Source organism: Pavona decussata, unplaced genomic scaffold (genome assembly GCF_977016875.1).
Source record: "Pavona decussata unplaced genomic scaffold, jaPavDecu1.1 SCAFFOLD_128, whole genome shotgun sequence".
Classification (NCBI taxonomy): Eukaryota; Metazoa; Cnidaria; class Anthozoa; order Scleractinia; family Agariciidae; genus Pavona; species Pavona decussata.
Window position 1 is genome coordinate 2,980,445 of NW_028145542.1, and position 24,764 is coordinate 3,005,208.

The following is a 24,764-nucleotide window of genomic DNA, read 5'->3' on the forward strand; positions in this document are numbered from 1 at the left end:
CCAGCGCATACCAAATTCGCCCATGTGACAACACGATCAAATTAAGCTGCACAATTTTGGCACTGACTGGAGCTGTTTATAAACCCCTCTGAATTTTATAAAACATTGCTTTTTTGCTGCAATATTCTACAAAAAACAAAGCAGTAGCCACATGCAGTCATAGACTGCCTTTTATCTAACCATGAAGTGCATATCAGATAATGATGAATTTTGATGAACGGGAGATTTGTGCAAACAATTTTCTACCCAAATTCCCTTATTTCCTGGGCTTTCTGTGACAGACGTTTCAGCTTTTTTACTGGTAACACGATCTGGGTGCATGATTGATCGAAACACACACCTGTGAAATCCAACACAATCATTTTTGCTATGTTTCTTTTCACTAGAACACCATTTTCCTTTGGTAGACTAGGTACAGTTACTTTCATAGTTTTCTCCAACACATCACAATCATCATCAAACACAAGTACAACAGATTTTGCTGACGATGCACAATCACAAACATTGCACTTGTCAACGAGCCAAACTACACGATTATATGTAAAAAACTAGCATTAATAAGACGTAAAAAGTGGAGCAATTGCTTTCCATTTTGCTTTGTTGAGAATATGTCAATTTGTCCATCTGGTATCATTGAATATCTTTCTTTTTCTTAATTTTTCACACCAACCCATTCCGAAAACGTTCAATATCTTTAAGTGTGGGGCTACCGCAAATGGCATGTGTATTTGTATGCAGAATCAGCATACTAGACAACATTTCTTGTCACTTTAATTCAGTCACGCCTTCTAAGCACAATGGTAATGCAACATTGACTTGCTTGAGCATCAAAAACCATCATTTAGTCACCAATGAGGAGCCTCTTCAAACCACAAGGTAAACAACAAATGGTGTCTTTGGTGTTATCACTCCAGAAATCACGCTTCAATTACATTTTGTCTCAGAAATTCAACTTACTTCAATTCTTGAATTTTAGGTATCCCTCACTGCAATATAACTAGCTTAAATTCATAAAAACAAGCAAAGGCTTCCTGTTCAATCCATATTTGACTGCTTTGTGTGCGCTCGCTATTTTTAGAGAGTAAACGTGAGATTCACTGTTTTGTTTTCTTAAAAAAATTAGTACATGAACAACAATAGTGCAAAGTAATTACCACCTTTGATGCTTTGAAATTGATGACTGAAAACGGACTTGAAATATTACTTGTTTGTGAAAATTATTCTAGGTTTAGCCCACAAATAAAAATTATGTAATATGTATGTCTTCTGCCAAAACGTTTTCCCCACAGATCAAAGTACGGGATATATAATTGTATTTGCTTTAAATGGTGTTAACTGTGCAACATAAGCTTGTACTGGTAAAATGAAAGCAATTGCCTTCTGAAAAAAGAAATAGGTGTTACATTGAAAGAGACAGTTCCAAATAATTCATCAAGGATTGCAAGCCTGAAAATGTACAATCTGCACTGAAACACCAGAAAGAGTTGAATGCTTAATACTTAATGAAAGGAAATGTCAAAGCAAGAATGTACTTGTCAACACTGCATTTGTAAATTAGGCAAAACAATACAATAATTGAATGAACCTTCTTGAGTTAGAGACCCACATGAATTGTTCTTTTGACTTCCTATTAAGCAAAACTTGCTATGCCTAGACTGGCTCTCTAAAGACACTTGATTTTGCAGTCTCCCCTTTTCTGGGAAAACAAATTGACAAGCAAACTGTGTCTGCGGCAGTGGCTCCTGTGAGATTTTTGAGTTTTCCCAAATAAACCGAAATGCACAGTAAAGAAAGAAAAATCTTAGACTTCTTAAATTAACTTCTGTTTACATTTGAATCGTTAGACAAACATTTTCTGATATAAAAAGTACAAGACTACATGCATTTATCAAGTATTGACAAGAAGTAACCTTGTAAATGTAAATTGCTAAAATTTCATGCATATTGATGTAATCCGCTTGTATACCAAAATAATTGAATTTCAACAGGTTATGGAAATTAGTCAATGTTTACACGACAGCACTTCCCAAACACAGCTACGAATAATTAGCAAAGACAGAATAAATGACAAAAAGCTGCCCAGTCAAAAGATTTCTTGCATTTGCTTTCAGAAGCAAAAACTTTCAAACACACACAATAAAATCTTCTTATCAAGTCCTCTTTTTCAGCGATTGGGTATTCTTGAGTGTTATTTCTTTCCATTTTGAACTCTGAAAAGATGTATGTTACATAGGCGAAAAACGTTATTGAAAATTCATTACCAGTGTGGCAAGGTGCCATTTTCTGTTTGTGTAATCCCACCCCATAAGACTCACAAATGTTTGCACAGAAGACACATTCTGATTGGTTTAATTGTCTTCTTAATGATTTACACCTAAAAAAAACAAAATTTTTGTGTTTTTCTTGCTAAACATACAGTATGCATGGTGCTGCTGGTTTTGTGCATTAAGGAGCATAATAATTCTTCCTGTACTACATCCCATGTTGAACACCTCTAACATTTTCCAGTGACAGCCCTTATCACATGGGAAGTATGCAATACTTCTTTAAAATAATAAAAAAATTATACTTGCTTAGTATTCCTGACTCTCTAAAGGCATCTGGTCTGCTACTGAAGAAACAGAACAGAATACATATTGGTGACAGCTTTCACTGAAAAAAAAAGAAAAAAACAGGATTATAATTATTATTATACACGTAGTATATCTGTTCTAGGAGGCTCAAAATAAAATGTCAAATCCTCAGAATTTCTTTAGCTAGTTTTTTTTGCTCTCCATACAAATATTGAAACACAGCCTCATGTTAATTTGCAAAATTATGACTACATTTTCCAGACATTTTCCACTCCACATTATTGTGTTTCTGCAGCATTTGCTGTTGAAACAATGTAAAAAATGTTTTTTCTTTTGTAATAAGCCACGCTCATTTCGATGGAATACAGACGAGTCTTATTTGAAATTGTTGAATATGAAGATTGTCTTCACAGAGAAATTGCACAACAGTGGGCAAGCAAATGAAGGAGAATATTCCATTTGAAGGGGGAGGGGCCGTGGGGGGAGGTTCCCCCACTTTCTGTAAAAATCATATCCTATAACATCCCTGGACCAGGCTATTATAGGCGCATATACTTCGAAGCTATTGACTTGATAGTAAATGCCATTGACCTGCGTTTTAACCAGCCAGGCTATATCATGTATGTAGCAAATGCAAAAATAGTTGTGGTTACACTAGCCTTTTTAACAGCATTTTATTATAAAAACATCGTGCAGGAAGCGAACTGTGTAATTACATTATATAAGAATAAACCTAATAAGATTACAGGTTGTCAACTTGATCGGGACTGGGCATCAAATTTTAAAATTATTTTAAATTTACATTTTCAAATTTCACCGAATTTACAGCCTACAATATTTATTTCTATATGATAAAAAGTTCACTACATATAATCAATAATGTTGGAAAATATCCAGCTAGAGACCATGAGCTTTTGAGCACATGTGGGGGAAGAAACTTTTCTTAAAGCGCCCTGTTTTACACTTCATCAGCGATGGCCTATCATTAAAGCGTAGGGAGCGGCTGTGCATGCGTGCCCGAGTCAGTGGTATAAGTTGGTGAAGGCATGACCTGGGATCCTTGATCTTTTCAAGGCTTTAACACACAAGAAATCTCGTTGTGCGCACAGAGTCGTGCAGCCAGACAGCTTCAAAGCGTCTTCGAAGCGGGAGGCAGGAAAGATGATCAATGCGTAACGCGCGTTTTTGCACACTCTCAATTCTTTCTGAGAGCTGGACAGAGAGAGGAATGCCACACAGGGCAACAGTACTCCAGTACCGACCTAATTAGTGCAATGCAAACTCGAAGGAGATTGTGTGGAGGTGTGCCACTGCGCCTTAGCACCCGTAATATATAGAGTCGTTTGGAAGCTTTGCCTACTATTTCGTTGACATATGAATCCCATTTTAGGTTACTTTGAATAGTGACTCCCAAAACTTTGTGGGCATCAACAGTTTCAAGTGCATTGCCAGTCACAGCTAGATCTGGAGGAAAATGCTCAATATGGCGGCAAAAATGGAAAGTCAGCTCCTTACATTTCTTTCACCCATAGGTAACTAGCATTTTCCCACAGGTAAGGATGTTTTTGTGTGTAACGGCTTTTATCAGACTGAAACTGCTTTTGGGTTATTTCCATGGACACATCAAAGGGGACCAAAGAACTTCCAAAGACAGTTCCTGAACTGAAAAGTATGGTTTTTTCTGCTCTCTGAGGTGGCTTCGCCAATCATCATGAAAAAGGTAGCTAACCCAGGAAATTGCCTGCTATCCTCTGAGTTGACCTCTGATATGCTTGGCTAATTTTGGGCTTACTGGTAGCACAAGGTGACTTGGCACAGTTTTGTGCATAACCATGAGTACTTTTTTCTTTATTTTCACGAGTTCTCTCTTCAGACTATCAGTTATGAAGTTGCTCAAGTTGTAATCTTTTCTTTATCTGTTTATAGGAATGCTAGTCAAAACGAAGATTTCTACTACAACGGGTATTTCCTTGCAGCAAGAAACCAAACAAGGGACAGGGAAACCATACCGGTAATCCCCTGTATGATGTTGGCAGAGCTCAAAATCAGCCTCTACCGCACTATCCAGCAATGCTTAATCCCTACGCGATATACCAGAACCTGTTGCCTGGTACTAGCAATCACCTTCAGTTTGAACCAGACAGGGACAGTACTAGTCCAAGTCCAACAAGTGAAACCTCGCACAGAAGTGACCATCCCAACAAGCGCAGTAGCAGAAGCGCTTTCTTCGCTGTCTTCTCGCAAAAAACTGTTAGATTGCTATATTTATGGAAGACTGTCGAATAATTAGCAGGAGAATCACTGAAATCAAGCTTAAAGATCTTGGTTCGTGTCATCCATGTTGATCTGTACGTTTCTGCCAAACTGCATAGTCAGTGTGAAATCATTTCTAATTATATTTTACCCTGAGGGAAGTTCTCTTACTGTGTAACCGCATCTCCAAGGGTAACATGAAACTTGAGCTAAACCGAACCCAAGGCCTCAAACCCAAGGTGTGTGTGACCACAACTAACGCAGTCTTTTTGTGGCTACTGCCTACTGGGAAGGCGTAGCCACTACGCTATCATGTTGGTAAGTCTGTAAATCGGAAGCGTTCGGAATTGTAGAATTTTACACAAAGTTGGGTTGAGTTCACCACAACAGGTTGACGATACCTCAGACGGATTTCAAAATGGCTGCCGCGTCTCTCATGCATGAATTTTCAAGGTGGCAGTTTGTAGTTCTTGGAAGGAAAACACAGGTTTTCAATACCGTAAATCAAAAGAACTACTTCTAAGGAACACTCGGCTGCTTAAAAAAAGGAAATCGGTGAGTTCATAGTAAAGAAATTCCTGTTCAAGATTGTATCAAAGCGAAACATGTGCGATTGCAAACAAGATCTGCAAATCATCATGAGCAGTACACATTCTTGGAAATTTTTGTGTTCTCCTGGGAATCCACTTTACAAAATACTACAGGTTTGAGTGTAAATTTTACCGTGCTTTATTGTAAATTGAGCGATTTGTCATATTTCAAATAGCTTTGGCGAAATTTTTGAAAAAGGTACCCAGTTTAATTGTTGAGAAATTGTGCTTTAGTGACTTGCAGTTCACTTAGATCGCCTTCACATAGTTTCACTCGAGGTGAAAAATGAATGAATTTGCTTGTCAGGCGTGAACACAGGTCTGTCTCAATAACTTTTTCAATTAAGGAAGCTTATTGTCTGTTTATGTGTGTCTTGATTCATGGAATTTCTTCACCATGCGATCTTATGAAAACCATGGGAGAGCTAAACTATATCTTTCTATTACTGTCCCTAAGTAAACAAACCGCAATCCTCCAACGCATACCAAATTCGCCTATATGACAACACGATCAAATTACGCTGCACAATTTTGGCACTGACTAGAGCTGTTCATTTACCCCTCTGAATTTTATACAACATTATTTACATTTGTCACTAGAATTATGCAGCTAAAATATAAGATACCATACTGGTTAAAAATGAGTTGATAGCCTCTACTCCAGCCTCACAAAAACGTAGTATCACAATCAGCGCTCCAAGCTACGACTGGTTTCCTCACCATAGTGAGTAGAAAAAAAAATTGGCAACTAAAATTATCACAAAGGTCTCCAATTTGGCGAGTGTTGCGGTGTTGAAATAATAAAGCACCAAGAAGTCTCTGTATTGTGAACAGGCCCTAAAGGAGATGAACTGGTATGGTCTTTGCATTACATAGCTAGGTTTTCCCTAAACCACAGGTATTTCAGAATGATATTCAAACCCGGAGAGGTTTGCATGCCTTGATTTGTTAACAACCTCTCAATAAATATAATGAAACCTTCAAACCAACTTACCACAGTTATAGGATTGCTCCAGTCCACAAAGTGAAAATTGTTTCATATCTGATGTAAGCTTACACTGTAAAGCTTAAGTTTGGTTCCTGATTCCTAGATGATCCTGGATAGCAGTCTGTAGATAGAGTTCATGGGAAGTTCATCACAAAGTTTAGTCTTTCTCTGCAAACTAAAATGGATTTAACGCCAAAAATAAATTTCCAACTAGGCTTAAGCTTATATAAGTGACGTCGAAACAAAACTGCGCTCAAAACGAAACAAATTTAAAAAACAGCACGTAAACGGCGATAAAACTGCACAGTGCAGAGGCTGTTCGGTCACAGAACTTCAAGATAATCAAAGTCACATGTACCTGTGAGTGTCCAAGAAGTGTTTGAAAGAAACAATGGAATAAGGTTATGGCCGATGAATAAAAAGAACATGCAAAATCACGGAAAAGAACGGCACATCACAAGCAACTACCATCAAACAACAACAGCAAAGATTCCCGCGTTTTACACAAGGCCAGGCTACTACGCTAGGCAAACTGACGTGACGTCACTCGACTCGAAATAAGCATCTTCGGTTCGTTTTCGGGTCATTTTCGGGAAATAAATATGGCGGGAAAATAGCAGAACATCCAGAACACTCGACTCGAAATAAGCATCTTCGGTTCGTTTTCGGGTCATTTTCGGGAAATAAATATGGCGGGAAAATAGCAGAACATCCAGAATTGTGTACATTTCGTGTAGTGGTTTATCTGGTAAGTTTAAAAAAAGATCATTTACTTCTTTTTCGAGTCCTTTGCCTTTATTTACTACAAACTATGACAGATTTAATATATACCAAATTGATAGGAATTGTTGCCATGTACTCAAACATGTGCATGTATATAATAGACTTTTCAATTCTTTTCAAGAGGGATGATTGGCTTGACTCTGAGACTCACACCTAAGGGGTGAGAGTCGGCAGGTGAATAATTTTAGTCATGTTTCAAAAACTAATGGAAATATATGAACATTCTTTTTTTTTTTCTGGAGGTGTGTAGATTGACTAATTTTGTGATGGGAATAAATGAGCCTGTAGAACCATAAAAGTGTTCTGTTGGTTTGTCCAAAACTAATGTAGTAATTAAATTAGCAAAGTGCATCCAATAAATTCTGGCGCCCTTTAAGAAGGTGTCAGTAGAGTACTTGTCCTGTTTCTAAATTATTTGTTAAAGTTTTTGGTCCCAATGAACCAATTTCAATATACTAAAATTCATACTTGGCTCTGAGGCTTCAGGGAATAAAACAGAAGAAATCACATTGAGGTCCATGGATCAAAAAGTAATTCCTTTTATTTATTACCCATAGCCTCCGAATTAAGTTTGAATTTTCTTATATTAAAATTGACCTATTGTGTGGCTCTTAACTATCGTTTTCCTGGAGGCTTCACTAGCCTTGCCATGAATTGACTATCGTTTGGAACTATCAAATGAGATGTATTTACCATTTAAGAGTCTATCTGATACTTTCATGGCTCTAAACTGTGAGCAGTTTATTTATTTTAAGTTTTGCTGCAGCTTCCTTGCACTTGTCACAATTCTAGTTTCTGCTGGAGTTAACTGCCCATGCTAGTATCTACAATTTTCTGGTTCCATTCATGAATTCTTGGCTTTTTTGGTGGTACTGAAGATTTCAAATCATTGCTCTTAGTCTCATTCTTTATTTTTATCTTCATTCTCGCTTGCCTTGATGGAAGGGGCTCCATTAAGGACGGTGCCTACTATTGTTACTGCGCATACGTTCTGCGCATCTCGAGATACTCGGGTTTCCTATGGGTGGTGCCTGCTAATACAGGAATATTTTTGCGCGGTTTAAAACTATGCGGAGAAACCAGAACTTAGCAAACGCTTTTGGTATCTCGAAAGAAAATTGGGGGTAACCATGCATTTTTAAGAGATAATTAAGCTTCAATTTAGAAAAAAAATCCCATACATTGCTTCATATTTTGGTGCTTTTCGGAGATATTATTGCTTAATTATCTCTGAAAAATGCGTGGCTACCCCCAATTTTCGTTTTGGATTCCAATAGGCCTTCTTAAGATCTGCTTTTCCTGCATAGTCATAAACCGCACAAAAATACTTCGATATTAGTAGGCACCGTCCTTAACAGGGACATGAACTTTGCAGTGCTTGTTCATCATTGAAGCAAATGACCCAAAATGTTTTGCAAATCGCTGTTGCTTGGGGCACACGGGCAGTGAAAGATGCTCCTTACTACTTGATGAGTCTTTTCTTTTGGCTTGGTCAGTGCATTTTGCTTGTGTAACATTTTCCTTTTCATCAGTGGCCTGGAAAAGTGAAACTCATTTAATGCTCACGCAAGGGAACTGTTCAGTTCTTTAAGTGCAGTTAAATTTTCCACATTATATGTCAGTGACAGGAGGGCTTGTAACCTTTCCCTGCAGGAAGTTGCTTCTTTTCTGCTCTGCATCTGTTGGTCATGTTTGTGTTCATTCATTTTTTGTTGTGTGGGTGCTTCTTCATGTAACAGATCTCTCTTATCATCATCTGCTGTGTTAATGTCCTTTTTTTGTATTTCATTAAGTTACATGTAGGAAAGACATGTGTCGTATCAAACCTCATGAATGAATTTCACAGATTTTTTAGCAAATGACTCCCACTGCTATTCTGGACAGTGTTTAAGCACTGCAAAAAAAAAATGCTTATATGGTAGGCCTGTCCAGCTTAAGTCCAAGCAGCTGCATTTTGGCAAGCCAAACCACATGATCAGTCTCAATTTTTAGTGAACTGTGCATGTGCTGCATGAAACTGTCTTAATTCTAAAAACAACAAAGACAAAAATTATGTTAAACAGCTGGGATTTGTGTAACCTGAATTTCTCTATAAGCTGAGCAAATTAAAGTTTTTACCTACATCCTGTAGACTAGCTGAGTGTTTCATAATTTTAAAAATAACTTTATAATATACATGAGACAAATAAAAGACTGCTAGTTTTGTTTTCCTTAAACCATTCATTATTTTTTTATCGATTTTCTGTTTTTACGGAGATCAAGGGCAGATGATTAAAACTGGCATCAAGAATAAGCTCAACAAGTAAGCTCAAAAATGAAAGCTAAGACAAAGTAGTCAGATCAAATAAACAGTAGTTGAACGCTGTACATGTAAGTGTTCAGGGAGAACCTCCCATCTAACAAAACTACTACAGATACATTGTAGACAAATATGGGGCTATGTCATGGTGATTTTTGAGTGTTTTGAACAAAACTGTGCTGAAACTGAAACTAAGTACAATCAACTCCCTTTATTGCAGACACCCTCGGGACCACGAGTTAGTGTCCTTAATAGCCAGAGTCCATAATAGCAGGAATTCGTTTCAGTCAACATCTGCAATTTATTTTTGCCAGGGACTTAACTGCTGTCTGTATCACTGGGGTGTCCATAATAGCAAGTTGTCTGCAAGGCAAGAGTTGACTGTACCTATTCCTGTCCATGATTTGCCCCTCTTAAATTTCAAGAGAAAGGCGTCAAGTGATTTTATCAGTTTTCAATTTTTATCAATTTTTTGAAGACATAAGAGAATGACTTGAAAAAATTGGCCACTTTTACAACTCTTTTCTATCTTTGCCATCTGTTGCCAGACCTGTAAATAGTTTAAAAGCACAGTGTACATTAGTGTTGTAATTTTTAACAAAAACTGGACCCTTTACTTTAAGGCTTGCATCTGTGAAAGTGCATCTAGACTTATTAATGTGTTACTTGAAGTTGACATAAGAACAGTCCTCCCTTCTGTTAAGCTTCCTCAATTTGTATTTTCATCAAGTGTTCATTTCTTAATTGTGTTTGGAAAGCAAAGCCTACATATGATGTGAAATCATGCTCAATTAAGCATGAGCTAGCTGATCAAAAAACTACATAAACAATCACAACTTATTTTCAATTACAGTGACCAACTTGTTATTTTATGGTCAAAAAGAAGAAAATGAAGTCAGTCTTACACAACATGATGTATTGAATTGTAAAGTTTATCTGAACTTTGGTTACAGGTTTAATCTTCGTGTAATTACTTTCAGGTTCTCCCAAACAACATCAACCATTAATTTTCCTCAGTGACATGAATCATTCGAATGCGTTGTGACAGCATACCTGGGTATATGTTGTGGTTCAACTTTATTTTGGTTTAAATTTTATCTTTCTTTGTTCTTGGTTATGGTGATGTATCGTATGATAATGAGCTTGAAACAATGGAAAATAAAATTTAAACCAGGGATCATATTGAACCACAGTATACACCACATAAGCTTTGCTCAAAATGGCAATGCAACTACAGTCGAACCTCCATGTGCGACCACTTCTCATAAGTGACAAGCTCCCATAAGCGACCACCTATCAAAAACGCCATATTTTTCCCAGTCAAAGCCCTAAAGTTGGAACCTCCGCGACCAATTTTTGAGCTGATGGCATTATAATTTGTCATTGTTTTTAACCTCTTGTAAGCTACCACTTGACACATGGTCTGATTTCCATGTCCTCTGTATGTACAGTACTATGCTACTCCCCAGAGTTTACAAGGAACCTTTAGTGGCGACCTTGCACTGCTCGTATTGGAACTAGGAAAATGCATGTATTCAATTCCCTTTGAATAAGTAGATAGGTCAGACCTGTTCCCGGTAGAGTCCCCTTCTGGTTTGACTCTCGTAAGCGACCACTAAATCTTGGCATGTTGGGTGGTCGCTTACGGGAGGTTCAACTGTAAAATTATTGTCAGGTTCCGCTTGGTCAACATTACAGGATGGTGTACCAGCCATTACCGTTGCTGAAGGGAATGATAGACAAAATAGACATTACCTCTATTTAAAGAGCGTTTTCCACTTTCGGGACTAATACACAAACTGTAATTTTCACCATCCCTCCAACAACTGCCATGTGGACTATTAACGTACTTCTCCTAACTCAAACACCGGTTGTAAACTTATACGTGTATGTAGTAACTGAAGGGAGATTTTTAAAATACTTTTTTTTCTGAAATAGCAGCAAAACTGGAGGTATAATTGGATGAAGCACCACAGAAGACACGTGAGAAGAAGTAGAGGCAGATTATGAAGGACATGATGAAAAATATAAAGGTTTGTTGAAGCAAAGTGAAATTGAATGCCCAGCGTCAGGTTGAAGTAAATCCATCATACCATTAGAGAATCACTGGTTGTAAACCATTTACACTTTTAAAAACAGATTTGAAACATGTTCAAAAGGCATGAAAGCGTTTGAAACGAGTTTTAACCATGCCCATCCAAAACGTTTGTAAATGCGTCTGGAACGTGTCCTGAATGCTCTAAATGTTTTATATGCAACAAGTTTAAATGTGTTTGGAATGCATTTTGAAAATTGTCCGAAACTCATCCAAAACTACTTTTAAACGGAAGTCACATATTTTATCCTTATTTTACGCACAAGTTTAAAACTTGTTTGAGATACATTTGGAAAGCGGTTAAACACGTCCAAAAAAAAAAAGGAAAAGGAGCAGGAAATATAATTGAACTGTCATAAATAAATGTAATTTGTGCACAATATTCCCCTGGGGAACGCAGACAGGTTATTTGGCCCTTCTGATGCAAATCTATTTAGTAGACTATTCACAGTCCCCCTATTTTTCTGTGGGATTCTCAAGACTGGTACGCTTTGATGGAGCTGACGCCATCTTGGTTTGTAAAAGCGAGCGCGACCTGGAGAGAGTGTCTTAACTACCAAGGGGAGGGGAGCGGAGTTGTAGTAGCCATATCAAGTTAGGATTCCCATATAGACAAATTTGTATTTCCTACCATGTTTGCCTGACTGCCCATGATCATTACATAATGAAAAGTTGTCTCTTAGAAAAAGTTGTTCACAACAATTCCTTTGGTCATAAGCTGAGAAACCAATCTTTGTGAAACCTGCAAAAAAGTTACAGAATATATTAAAATCACTTTTTCACTCATGAAGTTATACAAAAATAAAATACATAAAAATACTGTAGAATTTGTTAACAAAGACTCCCCTCCCTAACCAAAATATTAGCCGTCGCCCCACTTCCCAAATCTTGGATGATAAAATCCTTCCAATAATCTCCCCCCCTCCCCCCTAGCTCCCCCAAAATGTAATAGTAACCATGGACTGCCATTGTGACATTGTGCTTCAAGCTGCTTTTATTACTTACCCAACAATTCCCTCTACTGGCCCAGGGCTTTATTCAGAATTTTACAGTAAAAAAATAAGAACACTTAAATGACATGAAAGAAACTCAATTCCCTGGCTACACAATTGCATAGACTGAACCCAAGTTTCTTCTAGCTATTTTATGATTTGTCTAAGGTAAAGGAATTGAGGTAGGGGCAAACACTGGAAGCCAATCTTTGAATCAAAGATGTTGTAGGAGCCCAGGCTGTGAAATGTGAGAGGTCCTAGGCAAATGCTGGAACCCCTTGCATTTCAAAAGGTTAGTTGCCATCAGTTCCTTGGGTGGCACGGACTACTGAGAATCTGTTTGACAATGGTCCAGACTTTTACTGCAAAAATGAACTATGGCCAGAACCTTCAAACAGTGAATGGCATTATTGCTCCCCAACAGAGTTCTAAATCAAACTAATGATCAAAAAAACAAAACATTTTCTTGTTGAGGACACAATCGGCCATAATCTTTTGAGGCCTGCCTTTTATCGTAACTTTTAATCTTTTGAACAAGGATGCATAAATTATTTAAAGGTTAATTGATCAACAATACATTTATACATACTTTATTGTTACCTCCCCAATGGGGCTTTTCAGCTGAGAGGTTGAGAAGTCTTAATTTGAAAAGTTTTAATTTGCATCTGTTCCCATTCTTCTATTAGTAACCTATGTGCCTAGTTGCTGTACCTTGTTAGATGTATAAAATTTTCAAAAAGCACTCGGTATCCTGTACCACCACAGTTAGCAGAATGGACCTCCCTTATCACAACCAGAGCTGATTTTATGGCTCGTAGTGGCTCAAGGCTACATCCTGAGCTGAGAAGGATGGGAAGTGCTTACTTGTTTACAATCATTATAATAAGCACACATGGCCATGTAACTACTTACTCTATTGCAGCTCTTGATCCTGAGAAGTTTTAATTTGCATTTTGAGGACAGAAATAATTTAATACTGTCATCAGTGACATAGTAGCACCAGCTAACATCCAACTCTGTCAAGCGACAACACTTCTGAGCTAAACTAGTAATGCTCTTGTCTGTTATCCCATAGCAGCTGCTCACATGCAATTCTTGAAGGTTTGAACATCGCTCACTCAAGGCTATTATGCCTGCATCAGAAATCTGAAGTTAAAATAGCAATTCATGTAGTGGAAGTATAACCAAAAGCTCTTTCAAGTACCAATGATCACCTGAACAGTCAATTAACAGTGTTTTTCATCAAAAATGTTACATGTTATGATGTGATTATGAATTCTGCAGAAAGGAGTGAGAGTACAAATTCAGTAATCAGATTTAAGTACCGTATTTATTTGATTAACCACCCAACTTTGAATAAGCGCCCACCTCGAATAAACGCCCACCCTGAAAGCCTAAAATGTTAATCGCCCACCCTTGAATTAGCGCCCACCCCACCCCCATCCCAACAAAAAACATTTCTGTACTAGCCCAGCGTGGAGGAAGATGAGCATCAGTTGCGTTCCCAAATTGCTTTTATTTACAGTAGTCAATGAACTTTTATATTGTTTATGCTAGATTTTGCACTTTGTTTTGTCTTGTTGAAGCGAAATAGACTTGTTATCCCTTGTTTTGTTATTCTACAAAAATGCCCTCGCTTGCTGAAAATGTTGGGAAAAAATAAGTGCCCACTCTCATGGGCCCAAAACTAAATAAGCGCCCAGGGCGGTTAACCGAATAAATATGGTATATGGATAAGGGAGGAAAATTCTTTTTACGTGATTACTGTAAGTAACCTGACACAAAAATCGCTGAAAATTGATTGCTAAAAAGCTCATTATGCTGGAAAAAATGTCACTTCTACATGTGTTTCTTGCTGAAGCTCCATAGGTATCATGTGAAATGGCTTTCTGAATGGGTGGACATGCCTTTTCCCATCATATAGTTCCAGAAAATATCCATAACTCCACCCCCCCCCCCCCCCCCACAGAAGGGATTTGAAATTGCAGGGTGGGAGGGGTAAGGGTTAGGGACTCTCAAAGACCAAAAAATTAATGTTTTGAATTTATCAAGCTAAGCTGGAATTTCCAGAGGAGTATGGGGTCTTGGAAAAAATTTCTCCTGTGGAAGGAGTATGGCTGTTTTCCTGGAACTACACAGTCATTATAAAACACCCCATCATATGTTAATAAGTTACAATGCTACAGTTAATATTTAAACATGATCACTAGGCTAATTTACTAAGAATTTTACGTCTATTTTAATATAGTGACAGTTTAATGTAATGAAATTCTTCAAAATTCAGATCTACATTTAACCCAAAAAATCTGCCCACCCTAATCAAATTACCAACTTGACGGTGTAGACCAAATGACTGGGGTATGCCCTAGGTTGAAGGTTCAAATTGATTGGCGCATAACATGGGGACTAGAATTCAAACTAGAATCTGTAGTTTTTGCAATGATCATTAAATGATTATTTGTCTAATACAGCACCTTAAAACAGCTGCTGAGATCCACCTCAGCTAAATATCTACAGTGCTGCGCTACTGTTTCCAGTGCAACATCAGTGACCCCTTTACACTTGCTTGCTGTGAGTACATTCAGCTTACTGCAGTTCTGAGCAATCACAAATAGGTTCTCTTCAGTCACACTCGGCCAACATGCATCCAGGTGAAGAACTTGCAAATTACTGACATATCTTAGCACGTTCTTTAACCCATCCTCTGTCAGGATAGACTCGTAAGGGACAAAATCCAAACGACCCACGCTCCTCAGGTATTGATTCACGCGAACTTTCCATGTTTTAGATACACGTCGACACAAACAAAGACATGGCAAATCTAGCCCATGAAGAATCTTGAAAATAATCTCTGTTGGGAAAACTTGAAGCAGATCAAGTCTCGTTTCATTACAAAGACGAGTATCCACCATACTTAAGTCCATAGGAGCAAATTCTTATATCAGCTGACTGTTTTTGGTTGCTTTTGGTGCATAGTCTGCCGCCATGGGAGAGTCTTCATTGAATACGGAGACGTATTTAGTTAAAGCCTCCACATTTTTACAACAATAACGGGCCACACAATGCCGTCAGGTTGCAAAAATTTCCCTTCTCGTCGTAGATCCAAGAGTTTGAGTGCGTTTCTCAACGTCAAGCACACAAAGTAACAGGCGATCACCGTACAGCGGAAAAAGACTGGGCGTAAAACTAGCACCCAGTACTGTGCTCGCTTGAAGTGAAGGAAGAAGTCTCAAAACGCCAAAAAAGTAATTCGGTTCCGAGGTTTGTTTTCTATCGATGCTCAAAGTGTTTCTTAATCTTACAAAGTTTTCAACGTGTTAACGTTCAAATTAAATCAAAAGTGAAAATTTTAAGTGGTTTTCGAACTTTCAAACCGAAAAAACCAAAATACAAACATATTTTTTTTCCTTATTTTCTCAAAAATATGCGCAACTTTTGCAAAAAAAAAAAATAATAATAATCTTTGATAATAATTCGGGTAACTTTTGTCGTTTTTTTTTTTTGGGGGGGGGGGGAGGGGCTTCTTTTGAGGAAATTTGGAGCAAATTGTGGCTTTTTCACATTTTAAAAATGTTCAGACGTGATTTCTAAGCTAATAACCTTGCCGGACGGTCACTGCCAATTAGAATTTATGAAGTTGAAGAAATAGACGCCATGTAATTATATTAAATAATAATAATAATAATAATAATAATAATAATAATAATAATAATAATGATGATAACAATAATAATAATAATAATAATAATAATAATAATAATAATACGTAGAAGAAGAGATTTGTTAAACAATTAATTGACAAGTTTAAAAAATGCGACGACGTTTCAACGTTCGCTTAACATACGTCATTATCAAATTAAACCTGTCTTTCAGACTAAGAAGATTGGCCAAGTTCTCGCTCTAAAAGAGAAGAAGCCCCCTATTGTCAACAATCAATGCGTGTTCTACAAATTTGAATGTGATCCGTGCGACGCAGATTATGTCCAGTACACCACCCGACATTACACCAGCGCATCAACGAACACAAATATTCTGCGATCAGGAGGCACCTTTAGCAACATGGTCTATCGAAGACTGATTTGGATGACAAACGATTCTCTGTTCTGAAGAAATGCAGATCAAAGTTTGATTGCCTAATTTTTGAAATGTTGTAAGTTTTAAATACTCAGAAAGACTCTATTCGCGCCAAACTCTTTACGTGACTCTGCGTGTGAATACCTTATTGCATTATCTTCATATATTTTTGCTTTTTATTTGCGTCTCTTAGGAGTTGTTTTTACATTTATAGTCGTTTCTACTTGTGGTGTAAACGCGATCTTGGTAATTCTACCTTTTTAAGAACAAAGGTCGTATCTTCGTTTGTCTGGGCGGCTGCAAATACAAGGGCTAAGGTGTCTGGATATCGGGCATTAGGGAATAAAATGTGCATGGCACGCTTCTGGACCATTTCTAACTTGATTCTTAGGTATTCCGGGAGGCTGCTACTCTAAGCGACACAGCCGTAGTCGAGCACTGATCTAATGAGTGAAAAGTATATACTTCTTTTTGCCGAAAAGCTTACAGCTTATTATGGTGACGGCTGTTGGCTTACTGCTTTCAAGAAGTATTACATCTAAGACTTGAGATTAAAGTGTACATTCGTTTATTATTAGTTGTTGATTTATATGGTCATCCAAGGAACAAGAAAGCTGTAAACACGTTCTTATCTGTTTTCAAACTCTTTCCTTTTTTCAAGTTCGCAGGATAAATTTCCTCAACATCAAACTAGCAACTTTTACATCAAAATAAGCTAATAATTCGCAAAATGCCTCCGGCAGAACTTAAAAATTGAAGAGGTGAAACAAAACTACTAGCAGACAAACGACAAGTTTTCATGCATGTCCGTGGGAGTGAAAATGAAAGAAGGAATTTTTTACTTTATTTTGAAGTACGTATCTTGAATAAAATCCAGAAACGAATCCAAATGTTTCAACTCAGTGTCGGTCACAGTCAAATGCGTCCCCCACTGTTTTATATCCCGGCATCAGTAACTGAGGCTTTGTTTATAGCCAAGAAACCGGCTGCAGTTTTAATTTACGAATGTGAGAAGGTATAATTTTTTAATTTTTTTTTCCTGGTTAGAAAGTCCACCCATGTAGCCGGTTGTTGTTTTGCTTCTTCCTTTGCATAGCCACGGAACTTGATTACAGGCAGCAAAAAGCTCTTTTTCCAATTCAACTTGAGCAAGAAAACAGTGAAAGCTGACAGAGCTCAATATGGAGGTTGCGAAAACTGCGTAACAACCATTAGCAGCATCATAACTTTCCACAACTGTTTAGACTTTCTGCAACAAATAACTGAGCTTTAGACATTTTTCGGGTACTATTTGAACCATATCATACTGGCAAAAGAGACACGGAAAGCAGCCGAGAAAAAAGTCACTTATATACGTTAAAAAAAGCCGTACTTACGTGTCTGAGTACAAGTGGAAGCTTCAGTTTCATCCATTCAACTGTAGTAACGCACGCACCGCCACCGTTTTGGCGCCCTTTTGACTTTACTGTGAGAGTCATGTGATCAATATGCCGCTTATTCCAACTTTCCCCGTCTATGGCGCAATTTGTTTTTGGCACAACACATGGGGACAAGCCAGGGGCGGGGGGGAACACTCCATAGCGCCTGGCACTTTTTTTGTATCTGAATCATCCAACAAAAGTTGACGTCACATCCGGTCAAATTGGCGCCCAGCAGCCTCTCTCGGCGAAGTCGAATGATGGCGTCTGGGTCGGGCCTGATTTCTTCGGATTTTTGAGCCATCAGTATCAGGAATTGTGAACTGTGGATATGAAAGATGTTGTAAAGATATTGCTTCGACTTCATGAGCAAGGGTTTTCCAAAGGAGTCATTTTTTCTATTGTTTTGACGGAAAATACGAGACAGCTAAGCGTCGTGTCATGGCGAAAATTTCACACTCTCAAAACGAGTGGTGTTCAGACTTTTGGCTCTTGTGGCTTCTGATCGTTCGAAAGCTGAAATTTTAATAGCCTATCCCGAGTGCAACATAATGGAGGAGACATCGTCAGTCATAGTTTGCCGTGTTAACATCGGGAACCTAATTATCTCTCGACGTGAAGTGTTGGAAGCCTGTATCATTGAAGCTGTTCCAATTGTTTTCGTTGTAAGAGACTCGTAATCTTCCAGGTGAGTAAATGTAGTTATCTTCATTTCCAGTTCTTTGCTGCCGACGTGAGTACCTTTACATGTGGGCTTTAGAGTAATAAGTCGGTTTTGTGCTTCGTAGTTCTTTAATAAAGACGCAAGTGACGTTCAATTAATAAATAGCTATAGTAATTCTCTTATCTGAAATGCATTTCATATCATGTTGTCCTGCCAGTGCAGGCTTGAGGAGGGGCTTGAGTCAGAAAATGTATCTGTGTAGCCTGGTTCATATTCAATTGCTAGTGTGAGACAGTTGTTAAAGTTATTGATGTCAAGCCATCTTAAACAATAAATTAAATAGCATTATTGCGAATGACATTATTTCTCAAGTATTGAAAGAAACAACCCCTTCATCCTTTACCTGATCTGCACTCTCACCACTTGCCGGGTGCTCATGGGTTAAGGCTTTTTATACATTTGCACTATAATTATGCACCTGTGACATCAAATTGTGGTAAGAACAAACAGTATGCCACAAGCCACAGACAAGTGGCATGACTGATGTTCTTACCTTGTTTTGAAGTCCTCTTTGGGTTATCAAAGGACACCTGGAAGGCCAAATGGACTTTGAAAACTCTTTATGGCTGACAATGTCATTTGTACATCATATAATTATTTACCAGTTATTTCAGTTATGTTAGTTGGTGCCAAATATTTAAGGGTGGGGAATTGTCCCTTTCTCTGTGTCCAAGGTTGGGGAGGAGAACTTAAAGTAAAAAATATATATATATCTTTGCAAATTCCTGGAGGTTATCTATCAGCAGTAATTGGCCCATACATTAAGTTCAAATAACATTGTCTCCTTTGAACCAATGAAATTCAAAGTTCATTTTGACAAGGAATATTGAATTCTGTTCAATTCAATGAAAAATCAAAAGTTCAATAACCACACAGTCAGTTCAAAAACCACACATCAGTTCAGTGACAGTTGACCTCAATTGTAAGAATAACTATAGGGGAAAGGTTTTTTATTCCAATGGGACAGATAAGAGGAGAGGGGAGGGGAGAGGGTTTTACGGGAGCGTGGTCCATATTTGGAGTAGGCAGAAAGTACAAGTGAAACTAATAAGTATTCATGTATTACAAATAATGGTAACAGGCTTACATGCATTTAAAAATCTATTGCCCACTTATCCATTGTTTGTCTTTGTAATCATATTTGGCAACAGCTGTCCAATAATGTAGCTTTTCTTGGACATAGTTCCACTTCCTTCTTGTCAATGATGCAGATTAGTGGTCCGTTGGTAAATTTGTAAAAATCTAGAAGTCCTATGGTTCATTGAAAATCAAAAAGTCAAATAACCATACCAAAAGTTCAAAAAACACACATCAGTTCAGTGACAGTAGACCTATGTAAGAAAAACTATAGGTGATGTGTTTTCAACTTTCTCTTCTTCATGCTTGTCAAGGATGCAAATGAGATTTCATATTAGTTCAATTCAAAGAAGGCTTAAAAATTCAATCACCACACCAAAACAACAAACCTCCCACCCCTCCCCCCCCCCCACCCCACCAAAAAAGGGAGGATTATATAAATGTATATATTTGTTAACCACCTGGGTGATAGCAGACCTCAAAATTAAGAAAATTTACTGGTGTGGGTGTTTTTAGTTCAATGGGTCTTGCAGGTAGGGAAAGGGAAGGAAGTGGACAAATATGTTTGCATTATATTAATAGGGTTTATAAGTTATATTACCATAGTTTAGAATTTTCCTTACCTACATGAAATTTTTAGGGATTTAATGTTTTTAATTTTTCTTTTAATTATTTTATTTTTATAGATTTAAACAAAAACTCAAAAGGAAAGAGACCGGCAAATCCCCCTGAGACGGCAAGAAAGGAAACAGACAGCGAACGGAAGAAAGCAACAAGACTGGAACAAACTGTGTTGCCCAAAAAGTTAGCAGAAGACAAGGAGGAGCTTGTAAAAAGGGAAACAGGGATTGTGGCACTTGAGAGAAGAGTCAAGAGACAAGAAGAGTCAGTTAAAAAGTAAAGCGAACAAATTAAAAAAAAATAAAACAGTAATGGAGGCCCAGTGGGTGGCTGCACAGCTAAGGCATATGGCTGGTCAGCTTGACAGCTTGGCTGACCAAATTTTGGATCATAGGAATACGTCAATGTAATCAAACATGATGCTGTACACCAATGTGAAAATTATTGTCAGCAGACATTTATTAGAATTTGACACAGTAAATTATAATAAAATACACTGTAGCTAAGTGGCCATTGCAGTTACTCCCGGTCTTGTCGCATTCTTCCTTTCGCTGTCTGTTTCCTTTCTTGCCGTCTTAGGGGGATTTGCCGGCCTCTTTCTTTTTGAGTTTTTGATTAAATCTCTAAAATAAAATAATTAAAACGAAAAATTAAAAACATTAAATCCCTAATAATTTCATGTAGGTAAGGAAAATTCTAAACTATGGTAATGTAATATAACTTATAAACCTTATTAATATAATGCAAACATATTTGTTTGGAATTGGAATTTTGTATAAACTTAGATACTATGTCTCTATGAATACGCTTAAACAACTATACTATACGCTCATATATCCGTATCGAAATTACGGGTCAATGAGCTGGGGTACTGCATGCCAAACAAAATTAAAAAAGATAAAAATAAGCCATATTACTGCCTTCACTGCATCTTCTATGCACACAAAAGAGATAATGCAACATTTTACTCTATTCGAAATCCTTAAGCTAGAGAACATTTTTAAGTTGAAAATTGGTTCCCTTGCGCATAAATTACAATACAATAAAAAATCACCCCCTGCACTCCATGATCTTGTTTCCCTAGCTTCTGATATCCATAAATATAATACCAGATTTGCCACTAGTCAAAACCTGTACAGACCATTTTCTAGAACTAATTATGGTTTAGCACGGTTTAGAGTAGTGGCATCACAAACCTGGGAAACAATTCCAATGGACGTTAAGTGTCTGCGCCACAATGTTTTTAAGAAGAAATACAAACTTTTTCTACTTGATAGCCAAACATTGATAATATTAAAAAAAATTAACGTGTACTATATAGTTATATATTTGCTATAAACACTTTTTTCCTTACTGTTGTATTTTCATCTCCCAAGCCTAATTTAATTAGCAGAGCTCTTCAACCAGTATTATAAATTCTACTTTCCCCTATTTTATTTAATTGCACGAAGGTATTTTACAGTAACTGTCCAAATCTCGGCACGCTGATTGGCTGTAATGCGCGCGCTTTTTCAACGAAAAAAAATTGCCAATTCCGCTCATACTTTTTCCATGTTATTGTAAAAAACAAATTGGCAGCAGTTTTCTATGGTCTATACTCTTATAGACCATAAAATGACGCCATAAAATGTCCAAAACTTGGCAGTGAAATCACTCGCCTGTGGCTCATGGTTCCACTTGGGTTTTGAACATTGTTTGATGTCATTTTATTGTCTATGAGAGTATAGACCATAGAAAACTGATGTCGATTTGTTAAGTGGCCAACACGAAAGCCTCGCTCCTTTGACCACTACGCACTTCTTCCGTAGAAGGTAAAATCCTTCAATTAAGTGCTCTGCACGTTTCATTTTTTCTTACTATAAAATATATTGTATTTCGTTGTAATGAGTGTGAATAAAATTGAATTGAATTCAATTGAATTGTCCACTTCCTTCCCTTTCCCTACCTGCAAGACCCATTGAACTAAACACACCCACACCAGTAAATTTTCTTTATTTTGAGGTCTGCTATCACCCAGGTGGTTAATAAAATAATATATATACATTTATATAATCCCCCCCTTTTTTTGGCAGGGCGGGGGGGGGGGGAGGGGTGGGAGGTTTGTTGTTTTGGTGTGGTGATTGAATTTTTAAGCCTTCTTTGAATTGAACGAATATGAAATTTACAAGCAGGCCTCTCATTTGCATCCTTGACAAGCATGAACAAGAGAAAATTGAAAACAAATCACCTATAGTTTTTGTTACATTGGTCTACTGTCACTGAATTGATGTGTGGTTTTTGAACTGATTGTGTGGTTATTGAACTTTTGATTTTTCATTAAATTGAACAGAACTCAATATTCCTTGTCAAAATGAACTTTGAATTTCATTGGTTCAAAGGAGACAATGTTATTTGAACTTATTGTATGGGTCAATTACCGCTGATAGATAACCTCCAGGAATTTGCAAATATATATATATATTTTTTTACTTTATTTTCTTCTCCCCAACCTTGGACACAGAGAAAAAGACAATTCCCCACCCTTAAATATTTGGCACCAACTAACATAACTGAAGTAACTGGTAAATAATTATATGATTTACAAATGACATTGTCAGTCATAAAGAGTTTTCAAAGTCCATTTGGCCTTCCATGTGTCCTTTGAAAACCCAAAGAGGACTTCAAAACAAGGTAAGAACATCAGTCATGCCACTTGTCTGTGGCTTGTGGCATACTGTTTGTTCTTACCACAGTTTGATGTCACAGGTGCATAATTATAGTGCAAATGTATAAAAAGCCTTAACCCATGAGCACCCAAGTGGTGAGAGTGCAGATGAGGTAAAGGGTGAAGGGATTGTTTCTTTCAATACTTGAGAAATGATGTCATTCGCAATAATGCTATTTAATTTATTGTTTAAGATGGCTTGACATCAATAACTTTAACAACTGTCTCACACTAGCAATTGAATATGAAACAGGCTACACAGATACATTTTCTGACTCAAGCCCCTCCTCAAGCCTGCACTAGCAGGACAACATGATATGAAATGCATTTCAGATAAGAGAATTACTATAGCTGTTTATTAATTGAACGTCCCTTGCGTCTTTATTAAAGAACTACGAAGCACAAAACCGACTTATTACTCTAAAGCCCACATGTAAAGGTACTCACGTCGGCAGAAAAGAACTGGAAATGAAGATAACTACATTTACTCACCTGGAAGATTACGAGTCTCTTACAACGAAGACAATTGGAACAGCTTCAATGATACAGGCTTCCAACACTTCACGTCGAGAGATAATTAGGTTCCCGATGTTAACACGGCAAACTATGACTGACGATGTCTCCTCCATTATGTTGCACTCGGGATAGGCTATTAAAATTTCAGCTTTCGAACGATCAGAAGCCACAAGAGCCAAAAGTCTGAACACCACTCGTTTTGAGAGTGTGAAATTTTCGCCATGACACGACGCTTAGCTGTCTCGTATTTTCCGTCAAAACAATAGAAAAAATGACTCCTTTGGAAAACCCTTGCTCATGAAGTCGAAGCAATATCTTTACAACGTCTTTCATATCCACAGTTCACAATTCCTGATACTGATGGCTCAAAAATCCGAAGAAATCACGCCCGACCCAGACGCCATCATTCGACTTCGCCGAGAGAGGCTGCAGGGCGTCAATTTGACCGGATGTGACGTCAAGTTTTGTTGGATGATTCTGGTACGAAAATTTGAGGAGTCTTCTCCCCCGCCCCTGGGACAAGCCCACAAGTCAAAATGGCATCTCGTTACGGTCTCCATCCCTGATTATAGCTCCTAGACTTACAATACAATATGATTTTGTAAGCTAGTAATTTACCTCTTCCACACGCGTGGTGCCCAAATCAACTGGAACGGACTAATACTCATCTCCAAGGGTTTCAAATTTTATGTTTCGGTCCAGGCTCGATTGACGTTTACCGACCACGCGGTACTTTGTCGAGTTTTCTTTGGAACTCTGTCTCTTTCTCTTTGCTCAGTTTCGTTCACTGTGGTAGGCTTTTGAAAACGTGCACTTTTATCGAATTCATCCCCTAAGCAACCCAAGCACTCGGATATTTCTACGCTCTCAAAAGCAAGTAACTCTTGAGTGGCAAGGACGGCCTCAAGTTCCTCGAGCTCTGTATACTGGCTCATAGCCGGAGCAAATGAGCCATCAAAACAACAAAGAATAAACAAAGTTCCAAAGAAAGAAAAGCATTGTTATTCATAAAATTCTACCAAGATTACGGCGACATCCAAAACAAAACAACAACGTG

The 24,764-nt window shown here is 37.7% G+C and overlaps 1 protein-coding gene and 3 long non-coding RNA genes across 8 annotated transcripts; 1 reads left to right on the plus strand and 3 right to left on the minus strand.

Moving 5' to 3' along the window:
* Window positions 1-1,597: 1,597 nt before the first annotated feature.
* Window positions 1,598-6,900, minus strand: LOC146468980 (uncharacterized). The gene is made up of 3 exons (XR_014867396.1): window positions 6,763-6,900; window positions 6,411-6,579; window positions 1,598-2,652 (listed from the first exon to the last, which is right to left on the minus strand). It is a non-coding gene; the product is annotated as an uncharacterized LOC146468980 (long non-coding RNA).
* Window positions 6,901-7,899: 999 nt separating this feature from the next.
* LOC146468981 (uncharacterized) lies at window positions 7,900-15,725 on the minus strand. 5 transcript variants are annotated; one of them, XR_014867357.1, is made up of 6 exons: window positions 15,048-15,725; window positions 13,486-13,719; window positions 12,213-12,323; window positions 9,014-9,081; window positions 8,534-8,723; window positions 7,900-8,135 (listed from the first exon to the last, which is right to left on the minus strand). XR_014867357.1 is itself a non-coding variant. In XM_085124033.1 (4 exons), the coding sequence occupies exons 1-3, from the start codon at window positions 15,495-15,497 to the stop codon at window positions 12,261-12,263; spliced, it is 747 nt and encodes a 248-aa protein (XP_084980159.1). In that variant the 5' UTR covers window positions 15,498-15,725; the 3' UTR covers window positions 7,900-9,081; window positions 12,213-12,260. The 5 variants fall into 5 exon arrangements, 2 of the variants coding, with proteins under 2 accessions (XP_084980159.1, XP_084980160.1); XR_014867356.1 differs by lacking the exon at window positions 9,014-9,081; XR_014867355.1 differs by having other exon boundaries at window positions 8,534-9,081.
* LOC146468982 (uncharacterized) lies at window positions 10,034-17,219 on the plus strand. Its single transcript, XR_014867358.1, has 2 exons — window positions 10,034-11,519; window positions 16,447-17,219. It is a non-coding gene; the product is annotated as an uncharacterized LOC146468982 (long non-coding RNA).
* On the minus strand, window positions 17,199-18,062 carry LOC146468983 (uncharacterized). The gene is made up of 2 exons (XR_014867359.1): window positions 18,024-18,062; window positions 17,199-17,896 (listed from the first exon to the last, which is right to left on the minus strand). It is a non-coding gene; the product is annotated as an uncharacterized LOC146468983 (long non-coding RNA).
* Between the last annotated feature and the right edge of the window lie 6,702 nt (window positions 18,063-24,764).

Bases quoted from the DNA above. Each gene is read 5' to 3' on its own strand.
- LOC146468981 (XM_085124033.1), bottom strand. From the start codon at position 15,497: ATGGACTTAAGTATGGTGGATACTCGTCTTTGTAATGAAACGAGACTT. The intron at 13,720-15,047 runs GTGCTGTATTAG...TTTTAACTTCAG, and splicing joins ATCTCAGCAGCTGTTTTAAG to ATTTCTGATGCAGGCATAAT. The intron at 12,324-13,485 runs GTAAGTAGTTAC...ACTTTTTTGCAG, and splicing joins GGATCAAGAGCTGCAATAGA to GTTTCACAAAGATTGGTTTC.